Consider the following 24990-nt stretch of genomic DNA (forward strand, 5'->3'; position numbering starts at 1 on the left):
CCCGGTATATTTGTGTGTGTATAAAGAGAGGGAAAGGTAGAGGGAATATTATTTCGAGAGCTAGGATTTAAAACTAAATTTAATCAAAGTCGTAAGGACCCTCGGTTTCCGAGGGAGGGATGCTGATCCAAAGACAGGCCGAGAACGGCTCCATAGGCCTTGTCTCCAGCGTACACTGGAGGCTGCACACAGCTCCCACGGTACTCAGCATTCAGCATGTGACCACTGGCTCAGCACAGCAGCAGTTGGGAGTAAAAAATTCACTTGCCCCGGCCCAGGGGTCATTTCAGCCACACACCAAGTCCTTCCCCTCCGCACAGGGGTTGACAGCTAGTCGGGGAGATGAGGAATCTGTTTTTATCACTAAGCTTCTTTCTAAAACATCTAAGAATTGCAAGAAAAAACTAATTTCACAGACTATCTGGGCTAATTAAAATACAAATCCCACCATTATTTCTTTAGTTGCACAATTCACACATTCAAGAGTTTTCAGAATGCTAATTCCATTCTTTTATTTCCTCATACAACAAACATTTTAGTTTATCTGCCTTTTTACAACCTGATTTACAAGCAAATGAAAAACAGGCATTCTTTAATCCTCCAAAATGCAAATATGAAATATAGCACAAACCCTAGTATTTATACATAAACTGAGCTGAAGCAGCTTTCTCACAATCTCATAAAATTAGTATTACAGTTTAAATATTGATGCCTGTTAAAGTTTGTATAATCTACTATACATAGTTATTTTCAGAAGCAGTTAAGACTTTTAAGTAATTGGAAAAAAAACTTCAACAAAAAGCTCTAACAATAATTATGTGAAAACTTAAATTATTTACAATTAAACATTTAGGGTCCTGATTCACCAAACTTAGTGCATATCATGATTTAGTTATGAGTTTCATAGAACAGGTAATTAGCAGTATGTAGAATATCCACCAGGTAATATCGAGAGTGAATGACTTTTAGAATTTATGTCAATATGTGTACTGGAAACTAGAGAAAAAGTAACAAAACTTCAGCAACTGCATTTGATTCGAAAATTTAAATATACAGCAGCAATCAGAATAAACAGGGGCCACAACAAAAATTGCCATTTTTGGACAACAGTCTTTAGTAAATTATGCACAGGAAGAAAAAAAAACGGTTCTCCCCCTTTTGAAAAATAGAATATCACCCCCAATAATCACTACACGTGAACTCAGGGTAATAGCCTCCTGCCTTCCTACAGAGTTGTCTTTAAATGTTAATGCCTGAGTCATCAAAATTAAACAAACAAAGGAAAGTACCTTTTATAACAGCCATCAGAGTTCAATGGGTTTTACTTAGTGATGAAAGCTTGGAGCAGGGTTACCAAGTGGTTAGCTATTCTGATTACAAAAGCAACATAGAAAAGGTGCCAGAAATCCAAGGTTACCCTTGAAGTCTTCAATGAATTCAACAGTGATTTTTTGTGTACACAACAAAGGCGATGACTCAAAGAAAATTAAGAAGACAAGCTTTTTAAAGTGAAGTGATAGATTTAAGTGGATCAGGTCCTAGCTAGGTAAAGTCTTTAAAAAAAAACAAAATTTACAGTAAACATTTGGAACTCTGGAATGCAGGGATAGTACGATTGATTACTAGTGCATGACATTTACAAAACTGCTTAGCCAGTAGTTGCTCCAGAGTAAGAATTGAAAAATGTACAAGCCAGTCCACAATGACTTTAGATATAATGTTAAAATACACTGTTAATCATAAAAATACTTTACTATGTACATGTTCACTGTATAAACTCTAGATTTACCTACTGAAGGAAGCCTCTAAATCCATTTCTGGCCAACTGGCCCAGGACACGGTATGGTTCTATTACTTGGTTTTCACACCACACACCGGCTGAGAGTACTGTAGTCAGTTCTTCCATAAAACAGTAATACATTTTTCCTTCTGCAGGTCTAGTTGGAAGGGTCGGTTTTACTTCCGCTATATTTTACTTTCCTAAATACTGGCCCAAGTAACTCTGGGCATTCACACAATTCATGTGCAATCTGGTTACACTTTAAAATAAGGCTATAGTTCATTTCATCAGTTATTACACTGTCTTGCTTGTAGTCAGGATGGTTTGAGATAAACTCTCGCATCCATCTTGCAACTGTCATTAGTTCTCCTGAAAAAGAAAGGTTTTTTAAGACAACGTGCTTTTAGAAAGTAAGTTGACATTTAGTGGCCAGGATAAACACAATCCTAAGAAAATTCAGTATGACCTCTTGGTGTAACCATATGGCGGGGTTGCGAAAAACATGTTTTCCATAGTGTTTGAAGAATTCCTCCTGGGGAAGAATTTTAGGTTGCAGATAGGCAATTAGAACACGTAGGGCCCATTGCTACCTGTTAGATGTTACCCACACAATGGCACCGCCAACTTGTAAGAAACGGCAGCCAGCACATGTATCCTGGAGCGCATGTCCTCCCATCTGGCCAGAGCGCTAAGGCAGGGACCACACATGCCGGCGTCATGAGACTGTCTCAGACGATGGCTGGTCCCAAGTTTGCCAGAGCAATCTTTGGTCCAAGAGGTGGAGTGAAGGAAGAATAGTAAATAGAGTGAATTAAGAGAGAAATTGGCAGATATACCATTTGGGGGATATATTCTTTGTGACTCCAACAAGTTTATAGAAGCCTCAATTGAAATGCATATGCTATTACCGTTATTATTGCTCTGACGTACTGCTGACGGCTCCCCTGGCCCAGGCACTTGTTAGGGACCATCAATATGATCTCCTCAGAGCTACCCAAGAAGGAGGCTCTTGGGGTGTCAGTCTATGGAGGTAGGCTGAAGACCAGACACCCTGGTGGCGTCACTTATTTACCCTACGGTTACTTCGCCCTGTGAACAGCCCATGATGGTGCACGAGGAACACAGCTGGACGTAAGTGACACACAGGCAATCCGGACACTGCACTGCACCGTCTAAGGTGCCATCCACTTAAAGATGCACCGCTCTTTTACGGACGAACCAGTAAAAAGAAAAAGCACAGCTAATTGAACTGTGGTGATCAAAGATTAAAAGGCATATTCCACTGCAGCGGCCTCAAAATGTGCCAAAGTGATCGTGGATAACTGCATACTTAGAAAGACTACTTTAAGAAACTGAATGTTGTAAGATTACGAGGTTCTGTCTACATTGTAAGACTTTTTAAAGAAAAGGAAAGCAAAGGGCAGCATACCCGAGGCTCTCTTCTTAATCAGCTTCAGGTAGTTCAGAATGCTACATCTGGTGTCCACATCCACCTCCATGCTCTCGAGGTAGGAGTTGAGAACTGGGATCAGCCCAGGAAACACCCCTTCCTGCAAGAAACGGGCCTCGTGGTGAGCCCCCTCCTCCCCGGTGGATGGCCGCGGGGAGGCGCGGGCGGGCTGCCCCTACCTTCCCGTTAATGATGGTGTCTATGCTCATCAGCGTGTATTCCTCCGCCGCCAGCTCCGAGCTGTTCCGCGCCTGGCCACAGCCATCCACCACGGCGCTGCCACCTGCTGGATGACAGGGCACAGGAGCGTTAGGTGCTTGCTGTTGCCCACGGTGACCCTAGAAATCCAAGAGACTGTAATACCTTTGCAAATATCTTTCCTGAAATAGAACATTCCCTGCAGAACAGCATCTCGTTTCTGGGCTACTTTCATGTTTTCATCGACCTAAGGGAGAAAAATCATCAGGGCTCAGTCAAAACAGTCTTGACAAGACACAGAAGGTGCAGTGCCTTCCGTACTTCTGCAATTAGGACTCATGCCCTAGGAGTTCTACTGTCCCCTCCCATGCTTTCGGTTGGAAGAACAGACTTTCTACTTTTCTGTGGGGGCTGTGTCACCCAACCACAAATTAGTGTGTGCCTTTTAATAACAATGGGGAAATTCTAAGAGAAGCTTATCCTGAAAAACAAGAACTTATATTCATGTAGGCCGCCTGTATTTCAGAGCACCTTTTGTGACTGAACCTTGTAAGAAATCGACTGTCCAAGGGCAGGTGGTTGGTTCCCTTAACACAACAGTGACTCATCCAAGATCCTGGGTCTGAAAAGGCCGAGAACCCAGTTCTCCTGACTTCCAGTTCGGGGCTCTGTCGTCCCTACCACTGGGGTTTTGCTGCCTCACTTTGGTAAGGAAAAGCAAAGGGTCAGCAGATTGTCAAATCTGGAACAAGGTTAGCCCTCCAGGGGCAGAGGGTCGCCAATGCTGTCTGCCCCCCTGGTGGCCCTGGCCATGTCAATTTATTCACAGGGCCAAAAAAAATTTCTCATTTGTGATTCTCCATTTCTCCAATGATCTTTTAAGACCCTCAAAGTAGAGCTTTTAAAGCTTCTTAGTAGTTGTGCCTTGGTTCCTATAATGAAATCTTAGGGGAGCCTCAACACATGAAAGACACAAGGTACAGGGTCATGCGGCACAAAGTCTTGGATTACTTAGCTCTTCACCATACTCATTACTTCCTATTGCTGTTACTGTGTTGTTTTTCTTAAAGACACATATGACCTGAATAATCTAGGTACTTCTAGGAGCATAGTCAAATAATAGTCTAAAATTCCACCGTGGCTGTGATCATTTTTCCCTTCTCATAATCTTTTTCTTAATCTTGACAAAAGTTCCTAAGATCACTGTTTCTATTTTTAATTTTTGCTTTTATGAATTTCCTTTTATAAATATATTTTACTATTGCTCTCTGGATTCTCAATTTGACTGCGTGGGTTTATTTCAATCTTTCTTTCAAGCATTTAATGCTAAGATTTTCCCTTTGAGACTAGCTTTGCCAGCATCCCGCTGCCATTCACTTTCCTATACAATCTGTAATTCTAGTTTTGCCTTAATCTAAAACTATTACCATAGGAAAAACATTTCGAATTTCTAATAGTTAAACTTCTCTTGAACTTTTCTGTTGAATTTTGGTGGGAATGTTTCTTGTATGGTGTCTAATTTTGAGATTTTCTTGGATTAATTTTTGTAAATTTTCCTTAGGACATTTGAAAAAAGATGTACTGTGGTATGAGACTTGTAACAGAGGCTACACAACCGAGCTTGTTAACCATGTCGTTTAATTTCCCTTACGGCCTTTCTCCTTCTGTGATTATATGACCTGTCAGTTACGGAATAACATGCAAGGTCCCCTGCTAAGTGATTTACCTCCCCGAATCCCACGTAGCCTTACACAGCCCACTTATCCCCATTGTACACGTACAAGAGCACTGACAGGATAAGTAACTTGCCTGGGTTAAAAAGCTAGGAAGTAGTAGTACAAGTGGTTTATGAAGTTAGTGCTCACACCAAAGTTATATCTTATCTACCTTTAAATTCTTCTTATGCTTCGGAGAAATGTTTGCTACATTTTATGTAAAAAGAATCACGGCTCTAATATTATATTAGAAGAGCACAGAAAATTGCTTTCTCTATCTCATTTAATACCTTCAATCTCATATTTCACTTTGTCATTCCTGCTATTTTTTAATAGGTCAAGTAGCTATTTTCCACATTTGTCCTTTCTTTAGATAGATCTTATGCAAACAACCTATGCCATTATGTTGCTATTTTGTATCATCTGTTTTAAATTTTTAATAGGAGAGTTTAGTCTACTCAAATTTGTTTTCACCTTTTTTATAATTTTATGTTCTCTGGCTATACTGCCTTACCTCTCCCCCGGCTGCATACTCACTTTTGTGGCACTGGAAAGATTCTTTGTTCTTTTCCCACCTCTTTTAGCTAACAGGTTAGAAGTAATAAATCCTATTTCTATATTATTAGTAGTTTTAAACAAGTACTTTTGAAATTCTCTAAATGTCAAGCATTAAATTAAGGACTATTAACCATATGTCTCCTTCTACTATCCCTTCATTAGGTAAAACTTCTGGCATTAACTTTTAGCCCTAAAAATCTATTACGTTTTGTTAGAATTACCTGGAATTTAAATAGTTTGGCTGGGAAGGGAACTCAGTGGTCGTAATTCTTTACCTCCTAGGATTCTGAAGCCTGTTCTCTTAGTATTTAATGTTGTAGATGAGAGGTGGAATCAATTGATTTTTCTTCCCTCTTGGTAGCTATCCTAATTTTCTCTTTTCCAGACAGTTGGTTTTTCCTTTGAGATTCAGAAATTCCTAGATTTAGGTTTTTCTTTAAATTTTCTATCTTCTCCTTAATGGACTCTGTCACTCAGGGAAAAGCTTATTATTCTTTGATTATTGTATCTACCTCTCTTTACATAAACCATTCTTTTCTTCTAAGTTATTACACAAACACTGAACTTTCTTTCCAGAGCAATTCTCCATGTCTTAGTTTTTTCCATAATTTCCATTTATTTGCCATCCTGCTGTGATAAACCTCAGTTTGAATTCCTAATTCACTGACTTTGATTTTCAGCATCTGCTCTACTGGCACATATACTGAGTTTTAAAAGTGTGGCTACCATGTTCTTTGTTTCTAAGAACTCCTATTCCCCAAATGCTCTTTGGTACATGGTGCTTATTTATTTTATGGATGTGACCTTTCTCTAGAATTTCTCCAGGCCACTAATTAAAATTTTTTAAAGAAGTCTTTCCAGTTTTTTGAATTAAGCATGTTTCATTGAGGATTATATATTCTGCAGGCCAAGCTGGGCCCTTCTCTTTAAGGCCATTAAAGGTTGTTAGTTTTCTATTGACTTTCAGACATCTATTCATATTTGTAAACAAAGGGTTACAACGGTAGCTTACACGGACTCTCCCTTAGATGGGCTGCTCTCCCCAACAGGTGCACACATACAGAATTCTATGGGTTATCTTTGGCCTGGGTGTGATGAGCACGCAGAGACAAGCTGACGGCCAGACTTCCTTCAGCATGTGTGGGTGGGACAGGTGCAGGCGGAGTACCCCCTGGTGGAGGGAGTAGGGAGCAAGGTATTATGGGAACAGAGGTTGGGCTCAGCAGTTTTCTTCTTCCTTCCATGCTTGCTGTGACAGGGCTGCTCTACTTCTCCTTTCTCTGGCCCTAAAACCTCAATAGACCCCTTGCTATGCCTAGCAGCCCTTCCCAGCCACTCTCTGTGCCCAGAGACCCACTGGAACAGGAACCAAAGGCTTCCCCTTTGCTGCCTCCCTGACTGAAGTGTCCCAAGGCTCCACTGGGAAACTGCTTCCAGAAAGCTCCTCTTTTGGTTTTTATTTGGCTGGGGCTGGTTAACTCTGATTTGTGTTTCTGGTAATTCAATGCAATCTACATTCTCCAGAAACATCTCCAGTCAGTTCGGTTCCACTGAGGTGACCTTTCCCTACATTCTAGCAGTTACACTTTTCCCTCCCACCCTAATTTTAATACTGTAACCAAAATGGGATTTGGGGCAGGATGAAATCAATTTGTGGGACTCACTCCACCATCATCTTGAATTGAAAGCCATGTAGAACTAAAGTGGTCATTCAACCGCAACTCTCATTAATCTGTTTCAAATGGGCTGAGTACGGAACTCCTAGGTTGGTGCAAAAGTAATTGCAGTTTAAAAGGTTAAAACAATTGCAAAAACCGCAACTAGTTTTGCACCAACCTAACACTATTAGCACTTTCCCCCCAGGAGCCTTCACCAATCAAGTACCAAAATCTATAGCATAAGCTTAGGTTTAAAAAGAAAAAAGAAGGGTGGCTGGATGGCTCGGTTGGTAAGAGCGTGAGCTCTCAACAATTCCCACATGGGATGGTGGGCTGCGCCCCCTGTAACTTAAGATTGAAAACGGCGACTGGACTGGGAGCTGAGCTGCGCCCTCCACACCTAGATTGAAGGACGACTTGGAGCTGATGGGCCCTGGAAACACATTGTTCCCCAATATTCCCCCCACCCATCAAAAAAAAAAGAATAGGGGGGATGGAGAAGCATTTTGTTCTAACGGGTGAACAATTCTAAATGAGTTCCGATTTGAAATAGTACATATAAATGACCAGCAGGTGATCATCTACAGCTATCTAGACTTGTCACTGTGCTGAAACATAGCCTTACCTTTGACAGCGGAATGAGAAAATCCAATTTGTACGAAAGGATCACTCTAGTAAGCAGCACCACGAACACCACATACGCAGAATTCTCAAAGTCCGTTAACTGAACCTAGACAAGCAGGAGCCCAGAGAAGTTATGGCCTAACCACACAAACGTGCTGTTCCCCAGCAGCCCCCTCCTTGGATCGCGTCATTCCCAAGCCATCTCCTAATTCCTCATCTGGGTCTGGAACCCAGGGGCCCAAATCTAGTCTCAGGAATCAATCGTCCTTAGCTTCCGGAGTTGCTTTTAACATGCACACACTTGATTTGTGTTGCCTTCCAATTAATCTAGGAGCCTCTAATGAGTGTATCGGAAGGGAGACAGGCAGGCAGAGGACGGGAGCCGGCCGAGGCGCATCTTACCTCCATGGGTCTGAATTCTACTCTCCATCCAATATCTGAGTTTGGAGGAGGAGGCTTAAATCTCATTGTCTGCCAATTTGTGGACTGAATATTCTACAAAAAAAAGCAGAGAATAAAACCCACTTTCCATATGTCCAGGAAAATATTAAAATGATTTGACATTTAATAAGGGAAGACTGTTCACTGTCCATACCTAATACTCTTCAATTTACAAATACAAAAAGGTACAATTTAAGATTTTCTTGGACCGTGACCTGCTAGGAAAACAAACAGCAAGTGTTTAACAAAAGTTGGGCGACAATGTCAACAGCACTGAAATAACTGAACAAGTTATTTTTATGCAGCATGCTTCAATTTTTCACCATTACGCAAACAAGACATTTAGAACTGGAGCTACAACCAGTAACAGTCATCAAATAAAAGTACTTTAAACCAGTTTAAAAGTTCTCTTAGCTCTTTACTGCACTGGGTAATGAATGGAAGGCACGAGATTTCTACTACTACTAATTCCTCACAGGTACAGCAAACTGCCTGCTTCTTGGTTAGTGAAGTAAAATGCATTAAAAACAGGAGATACCTCAAAATGGTCAGACTCATTGGCGTCATCCAGGTGTATTTTCTCTTCAAACAGAGTCAGTGGGTCTCTAATAAAGAGATGAGCAACATGCTGGGCCAGGAGATGATCGATGCCTGCAAAGAGAGGTCACACTGGACTCATTTCCAAGCTCAAGACTCCACTGTTCTCTAAGTCCAGCAAGAAGACAGGACAGCTCAGGAAGTGTGAAGAGAGGGTATCTAGCCGCTTAGGCAATGGCTGGTTCAGTACTGTCATGTCGCCCAGGATTTTATCCTATGGGCCCTGGGGAAGAGTCAGAGTTTTGTTCGCTACTTACACAATGCCTGTTGGGGCACTGGTGGGGACCTAGATACAGACCTCCAAAGTAAGTTCCTTTTGCTAAAAGTCAAGAAGATCTCACAAGTATTTGGAACTTGAAACTTTAGGAACAAGCAGCCTCATAAGAAAAGTTAGAGACTTCACACTAAAAACAGAAATCAGACCAGGAGTCAGCAAAAAAGTTTAAAAGAGTTTTGAAGAACTAAAGGCGTACAATCAAATCTAGAAAAAAGGCATAGATGCTCACCTTCCTGTAACAGTTGTTCGTAGATTTCTTTATCTATTGTCAACTCGATGTCATTATATTTCTCACCACACTCAGATAAATAACTGTCTATTGAATCATATCGGGATTTACTAATCCTATAGTTATTGTTCTTCAGTGGCTAAAATTGGAAAAAAGCAAAAACAAAAAAAATCCCAAAAAACAGAATGAATGCCACATAAAACGATCTGGAAATAAACTAATGCCCCAAATAATTATATTAAAATGTTTTTATATTTTAATAATAATTATATAAAAATGTCCAACCTTTCTTAACATAAAGCCCTAAAAAAAGTTAGTTAACCCTGAAAAATATTATTAGGGAAAATTATATTTAAAAAGCCTGGGAGCAACTGAAGTAGCCTTTTATTCTGATATGACTTAAATAGATTTTTATATTTTTTAAAAAGCAGATCACCTTCATTCTTATTAAGCTAGGAAAATAAAGGCCAAGGTCAAAAGCAAAAAAAAAAAAAAAAAATTTTTTTTATAATGTAAAACAAAGTTTAACTAAAATAATTTCTCCTTTACAGTTTGTCTATTTGGAAAGCATGTTCAACCATTTATGAATAATTACATAAAGACCAGAGCAGGAGTAGTGCAGCCGTGGTTGACAACATCAGAATTACTTGCGAGGGCTCTTTTAAAAACCCCTATGTGAAGGTTCCAGTCCTAGAGACACTTATTAGGTATAGGATGGGCCTAGGTGTCTATCTTTCTTAAAGATCTCCACACGTGGTTCTGATACACAGTCTTGGTTGGAGAGATGCAAGGTCACAGTTCAATATGGAAACAAGAGGCTGTAACCTACCCTAACCCTTTATATGGGATAAAACAAAATCTTTGACAACAGATTACACTTTCCATAGCAGAAAGCATCATATACAAAGCACTCATGTAGCACCAAAAAGCCTTTTGGTAAAAACAGCCATCAGCAATGACTTCCAAAATATAAAAAAATTGCACTACTGATTTTAGAAGAAGATGAAACAAATACAGATTTCAACGAATGATGAAAATTAACTCCCACCCAAACAAAACCGTGTTTCCCACATATTCACCCCAAAACAAACACTATAAAGCCAAAGACTGGAAATAAAGACAGGTTTTATAACCCATGGATTTTTCCTTATATGAGGCTAACCCACTCAAGATAAAAATTTAGGGGAAACTTCAAAATCGCAAGTAGTTACAATAACTCCATTTTTTACCTGCTTGGTATAAAAAGGCTATTAAGGAAAATCATTCCCACCTCCAGTCCTCTCTCCTCCCGAGTTCTATCATCTACAGATGCAGAAATCACTCCCCAGCGACAATCAATGTCTGACACATAGCCTCGGTAAAAAGGAGACGCAGCACTCAAAGCCATCTAAAAACAAACAAAAGTCAGCACCTGCAGGTTCAAAGTGTCACTTACATGCTGAAAAAAAGCTCCATGCAGTTATCTCTGGTCAAGAAGAATCAGTTACGCATCACGTACAGAGCTCTACTACACCACCTGTGCCTGCTTTCTCATAGTGCCATACACCAGCAGCGACTCAAATCCTTGGATCTGATCCATTCAAATTATCCTCTCTATAATGTGAGGACAGGTAAGATGGAAGGTGGCTACACTTGAACTTGACAGCTTAACACAGAAATGTCTTACTAGCAGCAGTCAACTTCTACAGCTCACTCTGTTAGCTCTTAACCTGCATATTATTTGTGTTAGTTCATTTCTGAATGAAGTCTTAACTGGACTTAAATAGCAAATTTTGCACATGCGGTTTTTATTTTATACAAAAAAGTATTTAAAGTAAGATGTAATTTCTACTTACGACAATTGGGCAGATAGTGGCCAACTGGTCATAAAGGTATCTAGCCTCAGATATGCTGCAGGCTTGGAACGTGACCTGTTTTAAGAATTCCGAGTTATTAACAACAACAACAAGACAAAATCATTAACAGGAGTAACATCTGAGAAGAAAGATGATTAGAGATGCAGGGTCATGGTAGGTTAACAGTCTTTCCACTGATGACGATACTTAATTACGGGAGTTTTGTTTAAAAGCTGTCTTGGATGAATTTTCCGAGAAAATCGTATTTAATCATGTTCACAGCTAACATAAATAACCACGTTCCTAAATTAAATAAGATTTAAAAAGTCACGACGGAAAAGCAGATAAATGATGAAGTTCAGGGAGGCACGTCCTCTCCTACCGGCTTCCTTTGTCTGCCAAGTTCCCCCTCACTTCGGTTAGCTGCGGGGAGATGTGCATGTTGGTACACAGGGGATTTGGAGGTGCTAACGATGGGTTTCAAAGTTCAGTGGCGGCAGTATGAGGAACAGCTTGGAAGCGCCAAGACTGCAGGAAGGCAGAGCAGTGAAAACACTGTTTAACTGTCAAAGAAAAGGCTGAGGGCCGATGGGCAGAGGCACACCAGAATCTGAGAGGCAGGTTCCGGTGACAAGGGGGGTGTATGCAGTGAGGGGGTGACTTAGGATTTGGCTTGGGTGTTCCCAGGACAGACAGAAGAAGAGGCACCGTGACAGAATACCCTTCCTCACGAGGCCAAGGAACAGAGTAGCCCTGGAAGTGGCTAGGTCTCCGGGCTGGTGCCCAGAAGAAAAGTCTGAACTGGAGAAAAATCTGAGGAGTAGGCTTAGATGATGTCCTGCACACGGGCAAATCACCCAGGAAGTCTCCACAAGACTGGTAAGTAGGACCCTTAAAAGTTAGGCACAGGAGAAGATCACAGAATGATTCATAGAAATCCTCCAGAAACAATCACCCACAAGAAACCAAAACAATTCCTGCCTTCTTTGCTGTGGGTGGTGGGAGGGGCAAGGATACTGAGGTTGTCTCAGCACATTTGTATTAACTGCAAATTGGGAACAGCGCTAATTTCCTGTTATTGTTATTTAATAATGAGTTTGAATTTAGTATTGGTGCAGGAAATGATTTAAGTGCTTAATACTTGAAACAGTAGCTGAGGATGTTTATTACTATAATCCCAACATGTGAGTTCCAACAGTTTTAGCCAGGTCTCAACTCTGCATTTTTTAAAAGCAAAGAACATCTGTTTGTTGAGTCACAAATCCACCTGCTGAATCACAATGGCATTTCACAATGGTGACTGACAATAGAAAACAATCATTTAGAAAAGTTACTGTGTCCTGATCCTCCTATAATTTCTGTCAGTGCTATGTTTTCATTCAAATATAATAATAACCAACCATTACAAATTAATTCAACATGGACAAGAGCTGAGTCACAGACAGCAAGGAATAAGAGTGTTCAAGGTTAAAACAGATAAAGATTGACAAGGATGGGCAAATACGTCACTGCTAACCAGAAGAAGGGTAGCTTCTGCAAAGAGGTGGGAACTCAGCAACCAGTTTGTGCATTCATGGGGAAGGGTTAAATGAGAAGTGAGGAAATGGGAGATGGTTAGCAAAGTATTTACATTCTTATCTGTAGCGATCCCACTACTAAAAGCCCCAGGGAGGCGAGGGATCCAGCTGCCTTGCGTTCTCTATCCCAAGTGTGTAGAACAGTGTCTGACAACTATATTTAGTACTTAATAAATATTTACTAAATGACTAGAGTATCTTGAAGGAAAAAAGGTGCCAAAGAGGAGAATACAGGGGCAATGATTAAGTTTTATTTTTATAAATGGCGTGATACTTGAAAAACTGTGACCCTACAGGCCAAATTTACATGTATTGAGATTAAATACTTAAATGTCCCCCAAGTGTTTTGAGCTGAATTCTTTTGAACAGGCATCTCTTAAGTTTATTGAGGTTCTTTTTCGTCACTTTTAAATGTTTTAGTGTGTGTCTGTTACTTTTGTTTTTTAAAAAATACTACTATAAGCATTGTTTGTTTTCAGTTTTTTGACTGGCTTCTCTTAGATGGCCTAGTGCATACTAGACAATCCACAGGCAAATACTGGAAAAGTCAACCCTAGAAAAGTACGCTTAAAAAGTAGCACCTGGAATCCAATAGTTGAGTTATACAACAGCGAAGTGACTTAGCTTTTCTGAATATATTTAGTAACTAGCTTCCTTACTCTAGAGCTGATATAGCCTTTGACAAACCAAACAGGACATTGCTACAGATAATGCCTTTGAGGGGGAAGGAAAAAAATTCTAATACCTTAACAGTATAAATACGTGAATGGCTTTGGCTTCTGGTATCCGTTTAAAGTATATAAAGAGGAGAAGCAATGTAACTAGGAAACTGATGAGAGGGGAACAAAAAAGAAGTATGAACAAGATGGTAGAAACCTAAGTATCTAAAATTTGACTAGAATCCACTTTGAAGGCACATGATTTCCTTGAGGGAGGGAGACCTCTTACAACATGCATGAATGAACTTACTGAATGATGCCTCAAAAGCTCCCCAAGAAACAAGAATTTGAATGTGGTTAAAATGCTTTTTCTTTTGTACAGTAAGTTTTCCATTAATCTTAAAAAATTAATCGAAACTATTTCTTCTGCTTTACTGTAATAAGCAGTTCCTAGTGTTCCACTTAAGGGATACAAAGCAGGGATTTCTACAGAATTTTCTCATCTGCCACACACTTCACATTATCTGCAATTTTTTTTGTTTTTTTTTTGAGTATTGAAACTGGGGTGCTGGACGTACCATTGAGAAAAAAGAAAACTTAATCCCAAACCCAAGACAAAGCTTATATTGGCTGGAAAACTGTTATCTACAGGCAATAAAAATGTTAACCACCTATCATCAGGACACAGTTATTTGTATAAATACATTGTTTCAAGGGAAAGAATAGCCCTTTGCAACAGAGCAACCGTGCTGTCCCTGGCAAAACACCCTGGTTTAATATTAAACCAAGGAAAGGCCATTGGTACTCCAGCAGAACCAATGCTAATTTAAAGCCGTGTACTGTAAATTCTAGAGCCTAATAGTTTTCTTTGGAAACATTTGTAATTAAGATAGGAAAGAAGATATGCAGTTAAAAGTCAAAAGGTCTCTTTTTTGTTAAGTGTGACCATTTGTAAGGAAACTTTCTGGCCTACGTTTGTTTGGAAGCCACATGTTTTATACTCTCTATATAAGTGAGGAAAAGCAAGAAAAAAATTTTATCTTTGGCCATGGGTATGTAAAAACACACTTAGTATGGAAAACTGACTTGGGCATTCAATTTTGACTGCATAGTTGTAAAAACAAATACAACAGAGATATACACGAAGAAGATACGGGTTTGCAGTATGCTGCAGCTGTTAGAGACGATGGGATGCTAGATTTTCTGGGCTCTGGTTTCTCAGCGCGCAGGCTGGCGGCCCGCGGCCCAGGGGCCTTATGTGGGGCCAGGCTGGGTAATGCTCCAGGCCTCTAAGGATGCCATTTCTAACCAGCTGAAGTCATCAGAACTAGATAAAATCTCTGTGGACAATAACAAGAGGCCTCTCTTTCTTTCTTTAACTTTTCAATTTGAAAGTTTATATTTGTGCAATTCCTACTCCTGTTCTAAGACGACTTTAAACAAATGAAAGGTTAAAACAAATGCTTCTGTTAACAAAAAACAATGAAATAAATATTAGCTTGGAGTCAGAACCTAGAAGGGGCCTTAATATAAACCCTTCTTTCAACTAATGAGAAAACTGAGGCCACAAATAAGTGAAGGGAGTTACCCAAATACCAGAGTAGCCAAAATCTGAACGCAGGCCGATGGGCTGCCTGATAAGTTCTGTGTTCTCCCACCCGTGTCCTAAGTGAGCCTGGGTACAATCACTGCCAGGGGCACCAGTAATCTAATTAGATCCAGGGAAAGTTTTACCAGAGAAAATACAGAAAGGCTATTCTACCTCTTGTGTAACGTAGCCAGGGGCAAGGCAAATATGGGACTGCTAGGTGGCCATGCATGAATATAAAAATGTAAAGTCCAAACAATCCTTCCCTTCATCACGAAATCCCTCAGAGTTCATTTGCAGAAATAAGAAGACACTCGAGCAATGTTTACAACCTCAAAGCTAGGCCTTCACTAGATGGCAGCAAAAATTAGGCATATAGAAAGGAGACAGTGACCTCGGGAATAGTTCACATTTTAAGTTAACAACTGCGTATCTTTGCAGCAAACTGTCGATTCTATAAATTCTGTCGAGATAGCTTCCAATGAATTTACTAAAATCACTACAGTGGTGTTCAGAAAAGCATATTAGTTACCATGTCAACCTGATTAAATATGATTTTTAATAAGGAAACATGCTATATAAAGAAGTTAGTGGACAGGAATGGACGAGAACTCTGTCTCTCTGTATAGTTGAAACAATACCTGAAGACAGCAATTGCCCATCCCAAATCCCATGGCATCCATGTAAATATGATCAGGCTTAGAAGCCTTCGCCGCCTCCTCATCCTCAGGAAATGTTTCTATAAATGGAGATGGTGTATTCTTGTCCTTAAATACTGCAATATTTAAAAAAAAAAAAAAGAGAGAGAGGGACAGAGAGATGGGTGAGAACCGAGGACTAAACAACAACTCGGCAGGGATCTCTCCTACCCACCACCTCTCTGAGGACTTACTTGGTACATTGATGACAACCTTTTCTCCTCTCCTGTGTCGAATATTTCTTGTTAGGGTGCTGAAACAGACAACCAAACATCGTAAGTCAACCACTTAAGATCCATCGTGTAAAAGAAGAAATTGATCGTATACAAGTAAAATGAATGAAATCCTACCTCAAACTAATTCTGAGGCCACCCTACAGAAAACTGATGTGGACCAACATACTGTGAGGGGTACTCTGAAAGAAGGCTTTGCATTAATACCACTTCCTTGGGCTTTTACTCAAGAATGCTGTTCTCTGCCTGCTCAATCCGTTTCCCCAGATCCTTGTAACTCTTCAGATCTAGTCCAAATGTTTGGAGTCGTCCATGGTCTGGTCTCACCCTACATTTCCAACACTTCCCAAGTTAATTCCAAAGACTTTAATCAAACCTTTGTACTTGCTTTCCCCAGGTGTGTGGAGCCCCAACACCTCGTTACTCCCTCCGTCCCTCAATCTGCAGCATTAATACTCATCCTCTAGATTTGCTATGTCTAATCCACAAGCTAGCAGGTAAGTGGTTACTGAGCACTTGAAATGTGGCTAGTCCTAATTAAAATATGTTGTGAAGAGGAAACACAAGATTTTGAGGACTTAGTACAAAAATAATTAATACTTCAAATATACTGAGATTACAAATGGAAATAATTTAGATACATAGGGTTAAATAAAATACATTATAAAATTAAGTCTGTATTGTTTTACTTTTCTAATGTGGCTACTAGAAAATTTAAAATGACATCTGTGGCTTGCATTATGATTCTACTGGCTAGTGCTGCCATAGACTCAGTTTAAATGCCACCTCTTTCATGAAGCCTGCTTTGATTCTTTGCATGAGAAGCACCCTCCTTTCTCCAAGGAGGATCTTTGGTGCTATCATTTTTTGACCTTTCAAATATTATCTGTTCTTACACTGAATACCTCTACTTCCCCCTTAGCAGACTATAACATTTGAAGTTGGGAACTATGTCTATAAATCTTTGTCTACCCCCAAGGCTCTGTATATAGCAGGTGTGCAGACCTGTTAAAATAAAAATCAATACCGAGAAGTCCTGACGTCCCTAACTCTAGTCGGGAGCCTAAGTTCAGGAGCATAGGGGAGACTCAAGGTACAATGCCAAGATCAGACTGGTGTGGGTCCCGAATCAACTTATCCCCAAGGAATTCAACTACAAACCAACAAACCAAGAAGATACTAGAAGGTAGAGAGTGACTGTTATATGCAGAGGTACGTATTTTACCTTATTATCAAGGTATGTAGAGTGGGATGAGTAGATCACAGATACTGGTGGTAACTGACAGAGGGAGAGAAAGGCAGGAGTAACTAAGGGAAAGCTTCCCAAGATAGGTGTTCACAGAACTAGGACTGAAAAGGAACTGTTCCCTAAAGGAGACAGTGGCTAAGTTAATAACTTTAAGACGAGTTGGAAAATGAGCAAGTCAAGCCTGGATACCGGAAGGAACAGTCCAACAGCCTCAGGGCACTGAGCATGTAAAGTGTGTGCGTGTGCGTGTGTGTGTGTGTGTTGGGAGCGGTCTTCTCTGGTTATTATAAAAGGATCCAGGATTCAGGAATCCTGAAACGGGGGTGTTTGTTTATTGCTTCATCAGGAAAGTGGAGGGACTTGGAAGCTCCTCCTTGGACCGGGTTGGGTTTGAATACTCACCTGAAGCGGGGGTGTTTGTTTATTGCTTCATCGGGAAAGAAGAGGGACTTGGAAGCTCCTCCTTCGACTGGGTTGGGTTTGAATTCAGGCAGTGTGAACCCAGGACAGCCTAATCTACAACAAATTGAAGAACTAAATAGATAGGATTTGTTTTCAAGAGTTAATTATGCCTTGCCATCCCTGGACTGGTTCAAAATACAGCTTGTCTATTATTCCCCTTTACCGAGGGTCTAGCACACAAGTATTCTGTAAATACTGTGCCCCTTTTACAACCACCCCCGTGCACTTTATCTTGTTTACCAAGATCTTCATTCGTGATTCCAGCCCTTTACCGACTGCTCAGAGCACCCACGCACGTCCTGCCCATCTCTTCATTTAACAGCAACGACCCATAGCACAGAAGTTCCTTCCTTCGGGCACATCAGCTATTGGGGTTATAGGTCTCCCCTCTGCAGCTTCTGAGGCTTCCTCTTTCACTACACTAGCTCTGAACTGTCGAATGATCTTGTGACCCCTGCACACTTGCCACTGCCCCCAACCTCCCGATAAGCTAGGTTTGAATCTGGAAGGGGTCTGCCCCCCTCACTTTTTTTTCCCTCGTCAGGTCACTTCACAAATCTCTCAAGATTAAGTAGTATCTCTACCGGTGTCCCCATCCACCCCTGGGATCTCCCTCTGAAGTCTGAAACCCAACTCTGTTATCTGCTTGACCTGAAGAAGAGTTTTAATTCCAACACAGAAAAAGGAAGCTCTGTATTTATCCCTAAATGTAAAGCTCAAATTCCACATCACTGGCAGTGACACCACCAGTTCTTCGAGTTAAGAATTTGAAGGTCATTGTTAAGTGTGCTGTGAGGAGGGGCAAACACTAACAAAGTCAGTGAAACCAAAACAAGGGGGACCCTTGTCAAGGCTTTAGATCAGTGGTAGGAAACGCCTGGTTGCGAGCCAAGACTAGTCCATGCCTTATTTCCAACCCCTACCTTTTATAAAATAATGCACCTCTTGGCTGCCCACATAGGTCTTTGAACAGCAACTGAATTTGCTGATCTTATCTAGAAAACAGTTCCCAGAGTTCGTGGGAATTCTTGCAGCTACGTGCACTATTTATTATGAGCCTGTAACCTTAGGAAAAATCATTTGGGAGAGTGACAAACTGAACCCTGGGGGATTCTTAGCTGACCAGAAGGTGTTTATTTGGCGAGTCAGAACTCAGATCTTCAGACTCCTATAGCACTGCTCTTCTTCTAGACCAGTAACATCCAATGGAACTTGCTGCTATGATGGAAATGTTTAATACCTGTGCTGTCCAATACCGAGAAGGTAGTCACCAGCCACGCGTGGCCAGGGAACACCTGAAACGAGGCCAGTGTGAATGAAGAACTGAAGGCTTCATTTTACGTAGGTTTGATTAAATTTAAATAGTCATATGACCATTGTTTTGGACTAGAATTCCACACTACAGAGTTCTGCCTCCTTACAGAGAGAAAATCGCACTCCTTATGCTGAAGGAACCAAATGCTACTTTCCCTCTTGAACCTGAAATACAACTTTCCTTATCATTTACTATGGGTATCAGGTGAGACTTCGACAGTTAAATAAAATGTTTTTTAAAAAGATTTTCAGAATAAAACTTGTTTCTCCATCTCAACTCTCCCCTCATAATAACAAGAAAAAGAAGCTAAATCCACCAAAATATAAAAAGGCAACAATTCCATATGAGTCATTCTCACTTAAGATCAAAGACACATTAGACTTAATAAGAAACTTCCTTTTTGGCCCACTGCCACAATAAAATACATTCCTGAATTTTAAAGTATAAAACAATTCTGGTTGTGTTACAGATCTCATTTTTTTTTTTTTTAGTTTGGTAAGTGAAAAAGTACAACCCTCTGTAAAGTTAGAAAAAAGGGAAAACTCAAAAAAGGGGAAAAGGGAAAATTCAAGATAAAAGGGAAACTTCAAAGATTTTGAATTTTCTATTTCACTAAAAGTTGTCAAGTAAAATCTGTAACATACTTCCCGGCCTTTATTATTCTAAAGCTTCGTCATAAGTATTTAACCAGCAGCCTTGAGGTCTCTTCTCCGCACCCCCAGCCAGGTTTGCCGATTTTGCCAACTCTTGATCCATGCACTTTCTCCATCTCCACCGCCTGCCCTCATCTCCCTGGAGTGAGCTTCCTGACTCATCTTCTAGCAAGCCTCACTCTGATCTTATGGCCACTGACAGTACAGCCCAGGCGAGGGGCTGCAAGACAAAAAACGTAATGCCATCCGCCCAACCCAACCTTCCCGAGGCCTCCTCCTGCCTGTAGGACCGCAACCGTCATTGTTAGTGCGTCGGCTCTGGCCCACCAGCCACCTGCCCAGCGTCGCTTCCCCCGCCTCCTCATTCTCAGCCGCCTGCCGTCCTGGTCACCCCGGCCAGCTTTCCTCTAGTCCTCAGACGCTCCACACGCCCTGCCATCCTAGGGCTGTGCCCGTGCTGCTCGCTCTCCCTAGGACATCCCGTCCCTCCACGCCTGCTCCACTCCTGAGAGCTGTGGACGGCATTCCAGCGTCCTCCCGCGGAGAAGCCTTCCCCTCCGTGCAGCCCATTGGACAGCCACGTCTCTCTCTCTACCGCACGTCTCTTCCTCACAGCAACGCCCGACTCTATGTTCGTGGGGTCTGTGGGTGCTGATTGCTCTTCGTGTCTCCCACTCACTGCACGAAGGCAGAGACTGGGTCTGTGTGACCACGTGACCGCGTGCCCTCACGGCATGGGTCTGCCGTGGAGCAGGCACTCAAGCATCTCAGTGAATGACGGGCATGATCTCTCTACCTCCTGCTTCAAACATCAGAGCAAAGGAACATGCCAGTTGTCTTCCAAGCAAACCTGTCCACCCTCACCTGGCGGGGTGGGGAACAGTACACAAATGGAACGAAGAATCCAGCACATGAGATGGTTTTCTAAATGTTTGATGAGTCGCATAAATCAGGTTTCAGCCATTTAGATGTAACGATGTAAAGTTTAACCCATAAAGTTCCCATTTAAGTGTCCTTCTAAGACCAACGGCATGACTGGGTGCCTGTGTCCATGATGGACATTCATCGGAACAAAAGAAGGTACAGAAACAGTTGAGATTGTTCCGGGCCATAGACACCAATCCCCAAAGCTCTTGAATTCTGAGGAGGTAAGCACACTTTGTCACAACCTGACAGATATCTAGAAAAGATAAATCAGATTGACGATTCAATAGACCTGCATTCTTAGGTAGAGGTCCTACATATGAATGTAGCTTATTTATGCACTTCATTCTAAGCTAAGAATATCATCTCACTCTTATACTTACTTTATATTCACTTTTATGAACTGTTAGCCATCACGACATTGGATGACAAATCTGAAATTTTCCTTTCAGCACAATAGCCAAATCTGACCTAATGACGCTCCCCACCCCCACCGCCGTTCAGATTTAATACATATCGATGGTGCACTGGAGGTACTCATGCCTGCCCTCCAACAGGGGACCCTCTATCAGCCACCAATGTCACCATCTGCTGGTAGGCAAACACCTGTGAGGGCGCAGCCGTTCCAGGGCGGTGAGAAGCGCACTCGGCACGCCTGCCGGGTCAGAGCTGCGCGGCCACGCGGCTCCCTCCCCACCGCCTGGCGTGGCTCTCAGTCCTCCCCCCACGCCCAGATGCGCGCTATCACCAGTGCTCTGGGCCACCCCACCCCCTGACACTAGCATGTATGCCGCCTGCTGCTCTAATGTTACAAAGGCCGCACGGAAAGAATGACCTGTTGGTCACGTATGAGAACTGTAGGGTCAAATGCTCGGTTGTGATGTGCTCTTTTTATAACCTAAAGCTTGAAGTGTCTACTGGGGTATGTTAACACAGGAACTAACCTGGGAAACGAAGTTATTGTGCAAAGAGCCTGATTTTCTTTTAACAAGGACGTCGCCTCCTTCCGGCGTTGTCTCATGTTGTCTTCGACCGTGTTGAACTCGGACATCGTTCCTCCGTACGGCTGCCCAGGTGTCCCCTCAATCATGTAACTCCCATATTCTGGTCGCCAGAGGGTAGGATGGCTACAGAGGAGAAAATGTTGTAGGCGGGCTTATTCATTTGCTGCAGTCTACTCAATTTTCAGAAGTTTTTACAAAGTTGCCTCAAAATTTTAAGAAACCATTAGGTATAAATGAAGCGAAAAACTCCCTCACAATTCCCAAAGGCTGATAATTTTTCATAGCTCTTCAACTATGTAAGGGTTAGAAGTACTGGGTCCAAAACATTTATAAATAACTGAAAATGCACACGGGGCACTCACTGTCCAAGACAAGCTAATCCACTTTGCAGGAATGGAGAGGAGACCTTAAGGGCTCTTTTAGTTCGAACTAAATGCAGGTCCAAACTCAAATGCAGCCTACCGAACTTTAGTGAGTGGAAAAACAAACTGGAGAGTACACGCCCTCTTCACCTCTTTGTCTACTTAAAGAAATATTTTAAAAACATCCTGCCAGCCAAACAAAACCCATGTGCAAGTTTTATCTGGCACCATAGTTTGTGATCTTAGTAACACTTTGGATTTTTTTTTTAATGTTTAACAGTAAACAGGCTTTATATTGAGTTTATTATTCTAAGTGCTTTAATATATTAATGGATTTAAAATGTCAACACCCTATGAGGTATTATTATTAGTCCTACCTTACAGATGAGGCACAGAGAAGTTTACTTGCCTCAGGTTACCCAGCTATTAAGTAGAGGAAACAGGATTTGAACCCAGGCAACTCAGACCTAGGTTCTAAACTCGTATACGTGTGAGGAAAGATTCTAGTCTAGTAGTTCTGATAATGTCAAGAACACTAAAACAAGCCTTCAGTACATCAGCTTACTTTGGGTTTGTCCTTTCCCCCTTTTCTTGTAGAGTTTCAAGAACTTCCTCTCCCGACAGGACCAATTGGACTTTTTTGTTTTCATGATCGAAAGACACCAACATGTATTCCACCTATTGACAATAAAGGAGAGAAAGATGAACACTCTTCCAGACTGGTGTGCAGTGTGACCTCTAGAAGAAGGCAGGGAAACCTGAAGGTTGGAAAGGCTCCACAGTAACTTGAGACCAGCACATCTGCTTGCACTACAGCACACAATAACTGTTTGCATAACATGAAAGCCTGGAGAAAACCGGGCAATAATGGCTTTGTCTGAGAACAAGGACGCTTATCCCTCAAGTTCCTTCTTTCCAGGTCTACGTAATAGCCTGCAGCAAGGTCAAGATGCCCATTTTGACAAACTGTGCTTCAAGAGAGAAGTAATTCAAAGCTAAGATTCTGTAAACTGCAGTTGCAAGTTGCATTTTAAAATGTATTTCCTCAATTGCCTTACTGTAAGTTTATGGAAGTGGTTATGTGGGCGTTCTCGCCAAGGCAGATCATCTTTACTTACTGACAGGCTACTTAATAATCCCACACTTAAGTCCCACGATGGGAGAGTTCAATCATAAACACACCAATATGGAGCAGTTCTTTTAGAAGTTTCAACCATTTAGTTTTGGTTTTTCAATAATAATTTATGACCACTTCCCCACTCTGAAACCAGATGAAATTGACCATGCAAGGTACACTAGTGCATTTAGAACAATACCTGGTGAATTCTGGTAAGAATCAAGAGTTCAATACCAAAGTCAGACTTCTCTGGGCAAAGTACAAATAGAACCTGCTTTTGTTTTCCCTGAAATTACGTGCTTTAAATCAGGATCGCTGATGTAAATAGTGAGGATTATGAATCACTGAGACTGAAACAAAACACACATCACCCACACACATGTAAGTGAAAGGTATGAAACCGGATCATTCAGGCCAAGACTGGAGAGTACTGTCTACACAAGACACTACGACAGAGAAGAGAAGACAGCTCGTGCCTTACAAGGCAGAGCAGTACACAGATGTATTTTGTTTGGCTTATGGTGGTATTCAAATTTTAATAAAGGGTAAGCCACAATACATCCACTACCTGCCTGACATTCACATGCAAATCTCGATTCCCAGCCTGAAAAACAAAGGCCCAGCCAGCAGCCCAGCACTAGGCCTGCGTCCTGCAGGGCTGAGGGGAGGGCTGGCCTGCTCTGCCGAGGGGGCGCCACTGTCCTATTCCCTTACGCCCCCCCTCCCCCCCCAGGGCTGGAAGGTGTTTGAGCAGCCCACCCTATCACAGAACCGATAACGTTAAAGAGACGGTGTTGCCCTTCAGCTAAGAAATATAAAGGGGAAAATATGTTCGTGACCACAGGAAATAGCCTGGCAGGTTTAACCAACAACAACAAACTTCTCGCTTTTATTAGCTGTTGCTATGGATTGACTATTTGTTTACCCCAAGTTCATCTGTTGAAGCCCTTGATCTCCAGAGTGATGGTATTTGAGGTGACGCCTTTGAGAGGTAAGGAGGCCGTGAAAGTAGAGCCCTCAAGATGGGATTAGTGCCCTTATAATAAGAGATGAGAAAGATGATCTCCTTTCGCCATGTGAGGACACAGCGAGAAGGAGGCCATTGCGAGGCAGGAAGAGGGCCCTTCCCTGGAATGGAAGCTGCCCGCACCTTTGAGCCTGGACTTCCCAACCTCCTCAACTGAGAAATGAATGTCTGTTTCAGCCACCCAGTCTGTGGTATTTGTCACAGTAGCCTGACCTGATAAGATAGTTGTCTTATCAAGACTTGAAGCTCCCATTCGTGTGTCTCCGTTAGAATTTTTTAGTTCAAAAAATGGGTAAGAGTATTTGATTTAGGTACACGGACTAGAAATGTGAGATTTGCACCAGTACAGTCACACTCACTGGCAAATGCCTGCAACCTGTAGGCTGCAGAATCCAGAATTGCTCCCAACTTTAAGTACAGGTTTTCAGATAGCACCTACAGATCCACAACGCCTGAATAGCTAAAACACGACGGGACAGGAAACTCTGTTAACTCTCTGGGTAGATATATGAAAATATCACAGGTCTGAGAAACAAATTTCTCTCCAAATGAGCATCAGGAAGGTTATGCTATGAACTTCTCATTTATGATCCTAACCTTCAAACCCATCATGCACAGGAGGCATGATCACCCTTTTTACAGCTGGGCAGAGAGGCTGAATAAGTGCCCCAGGCTAGTGTCAGAGCAGGGATCTGAACCCAGCCCTGGCTGGCCTCAAGGCCCAGCATACCTCCTTGCTGCTAGGGCTACAGAGGATTCC

General features: G+C 41.7%; 1 protein-coding gene across 5 annotated transcripts in view; it reads right to left on the minus strand.

The window, feature by feature from the left end:
* Positions 1–486: 486 nt before the first annotated feature.
* The window catches only part of GCLC (glutamate-cysteine ligase catalytic subunit), a 45433-nt gene continuing 20929 nt past the window's right edge, over positions 487–24990 (minus strand). For 2 of the 5 annotated variants that reach the window (XM_033097113.1, XM_033097101.1), the window contains exons 2-16: positions 22652–22764; positions 21665–21847; positions 17769–17882; positions 16079–16137; positions 15828–15961; positions 11363–11437; positions 10798–10914; positions 9528–9666; positions 8963–9075; positions 8386–8478; positions 7985–8089; positions 3594–3675; positions 3410–3516; positions 3210–3330; positions 487–2149 (exon numbers count right to left, since the gene is read on the minus strand). In XM_033097113.1, coding sequence (XP_032953004.1) covers positions 1938–2149; positions 3210–3330; positions 3410–3516; positions 3594–3675; positions 7985–8089; positions 8386–8478; positions 8963–9075; positions 9528–9666; positions 10798–10914; positions 11363–11437; positions 15828–15961; positions 16079–16137; positions 17769–17882; positions 21665–21847; positions 22652–22755 — 1758 coding nt within the window. In that variant the 5' untranslated portion in view covers positions 22756–22764 and the 3' untranslated portion in view covers positions 487–1937. The remainder of the gene's footprint in view (positions 2150–3209; positions 3331–3409; positions 3517–3593; positions 3676–7984; positions 8090–8385; positions 8479–8962; positions 9076–9527; positions 9667–10797; positions 10915–11362; positions 11438–15827; positions 15962–16078; positions 16138–17768; positions 17883–21664; positions 21848–22651; positions 22765–24990) is intronic. The other 3 variants (XM_033097102.1, XM_033097104.1, XM_033097103.1) reach the window with 3 other exon arrangements.

The sequence above is a fragment of the Rhinolophus ferrumequinum genome, chromosome 3, assembly GCF_004115265.2.
Source record: "Rhinolophus ferrumequinum isolate MPI-CBG mRhiFer1 chromosome 3, mRhiFer1_v1.p, whole genome shotgun sequence".
NCBI lineage: Eukaryota > Metazoa > Chordata > Mammalia > Chiroptera > Rhinolophidae > Rhinolophus > Rhinolophus ferrumequinum.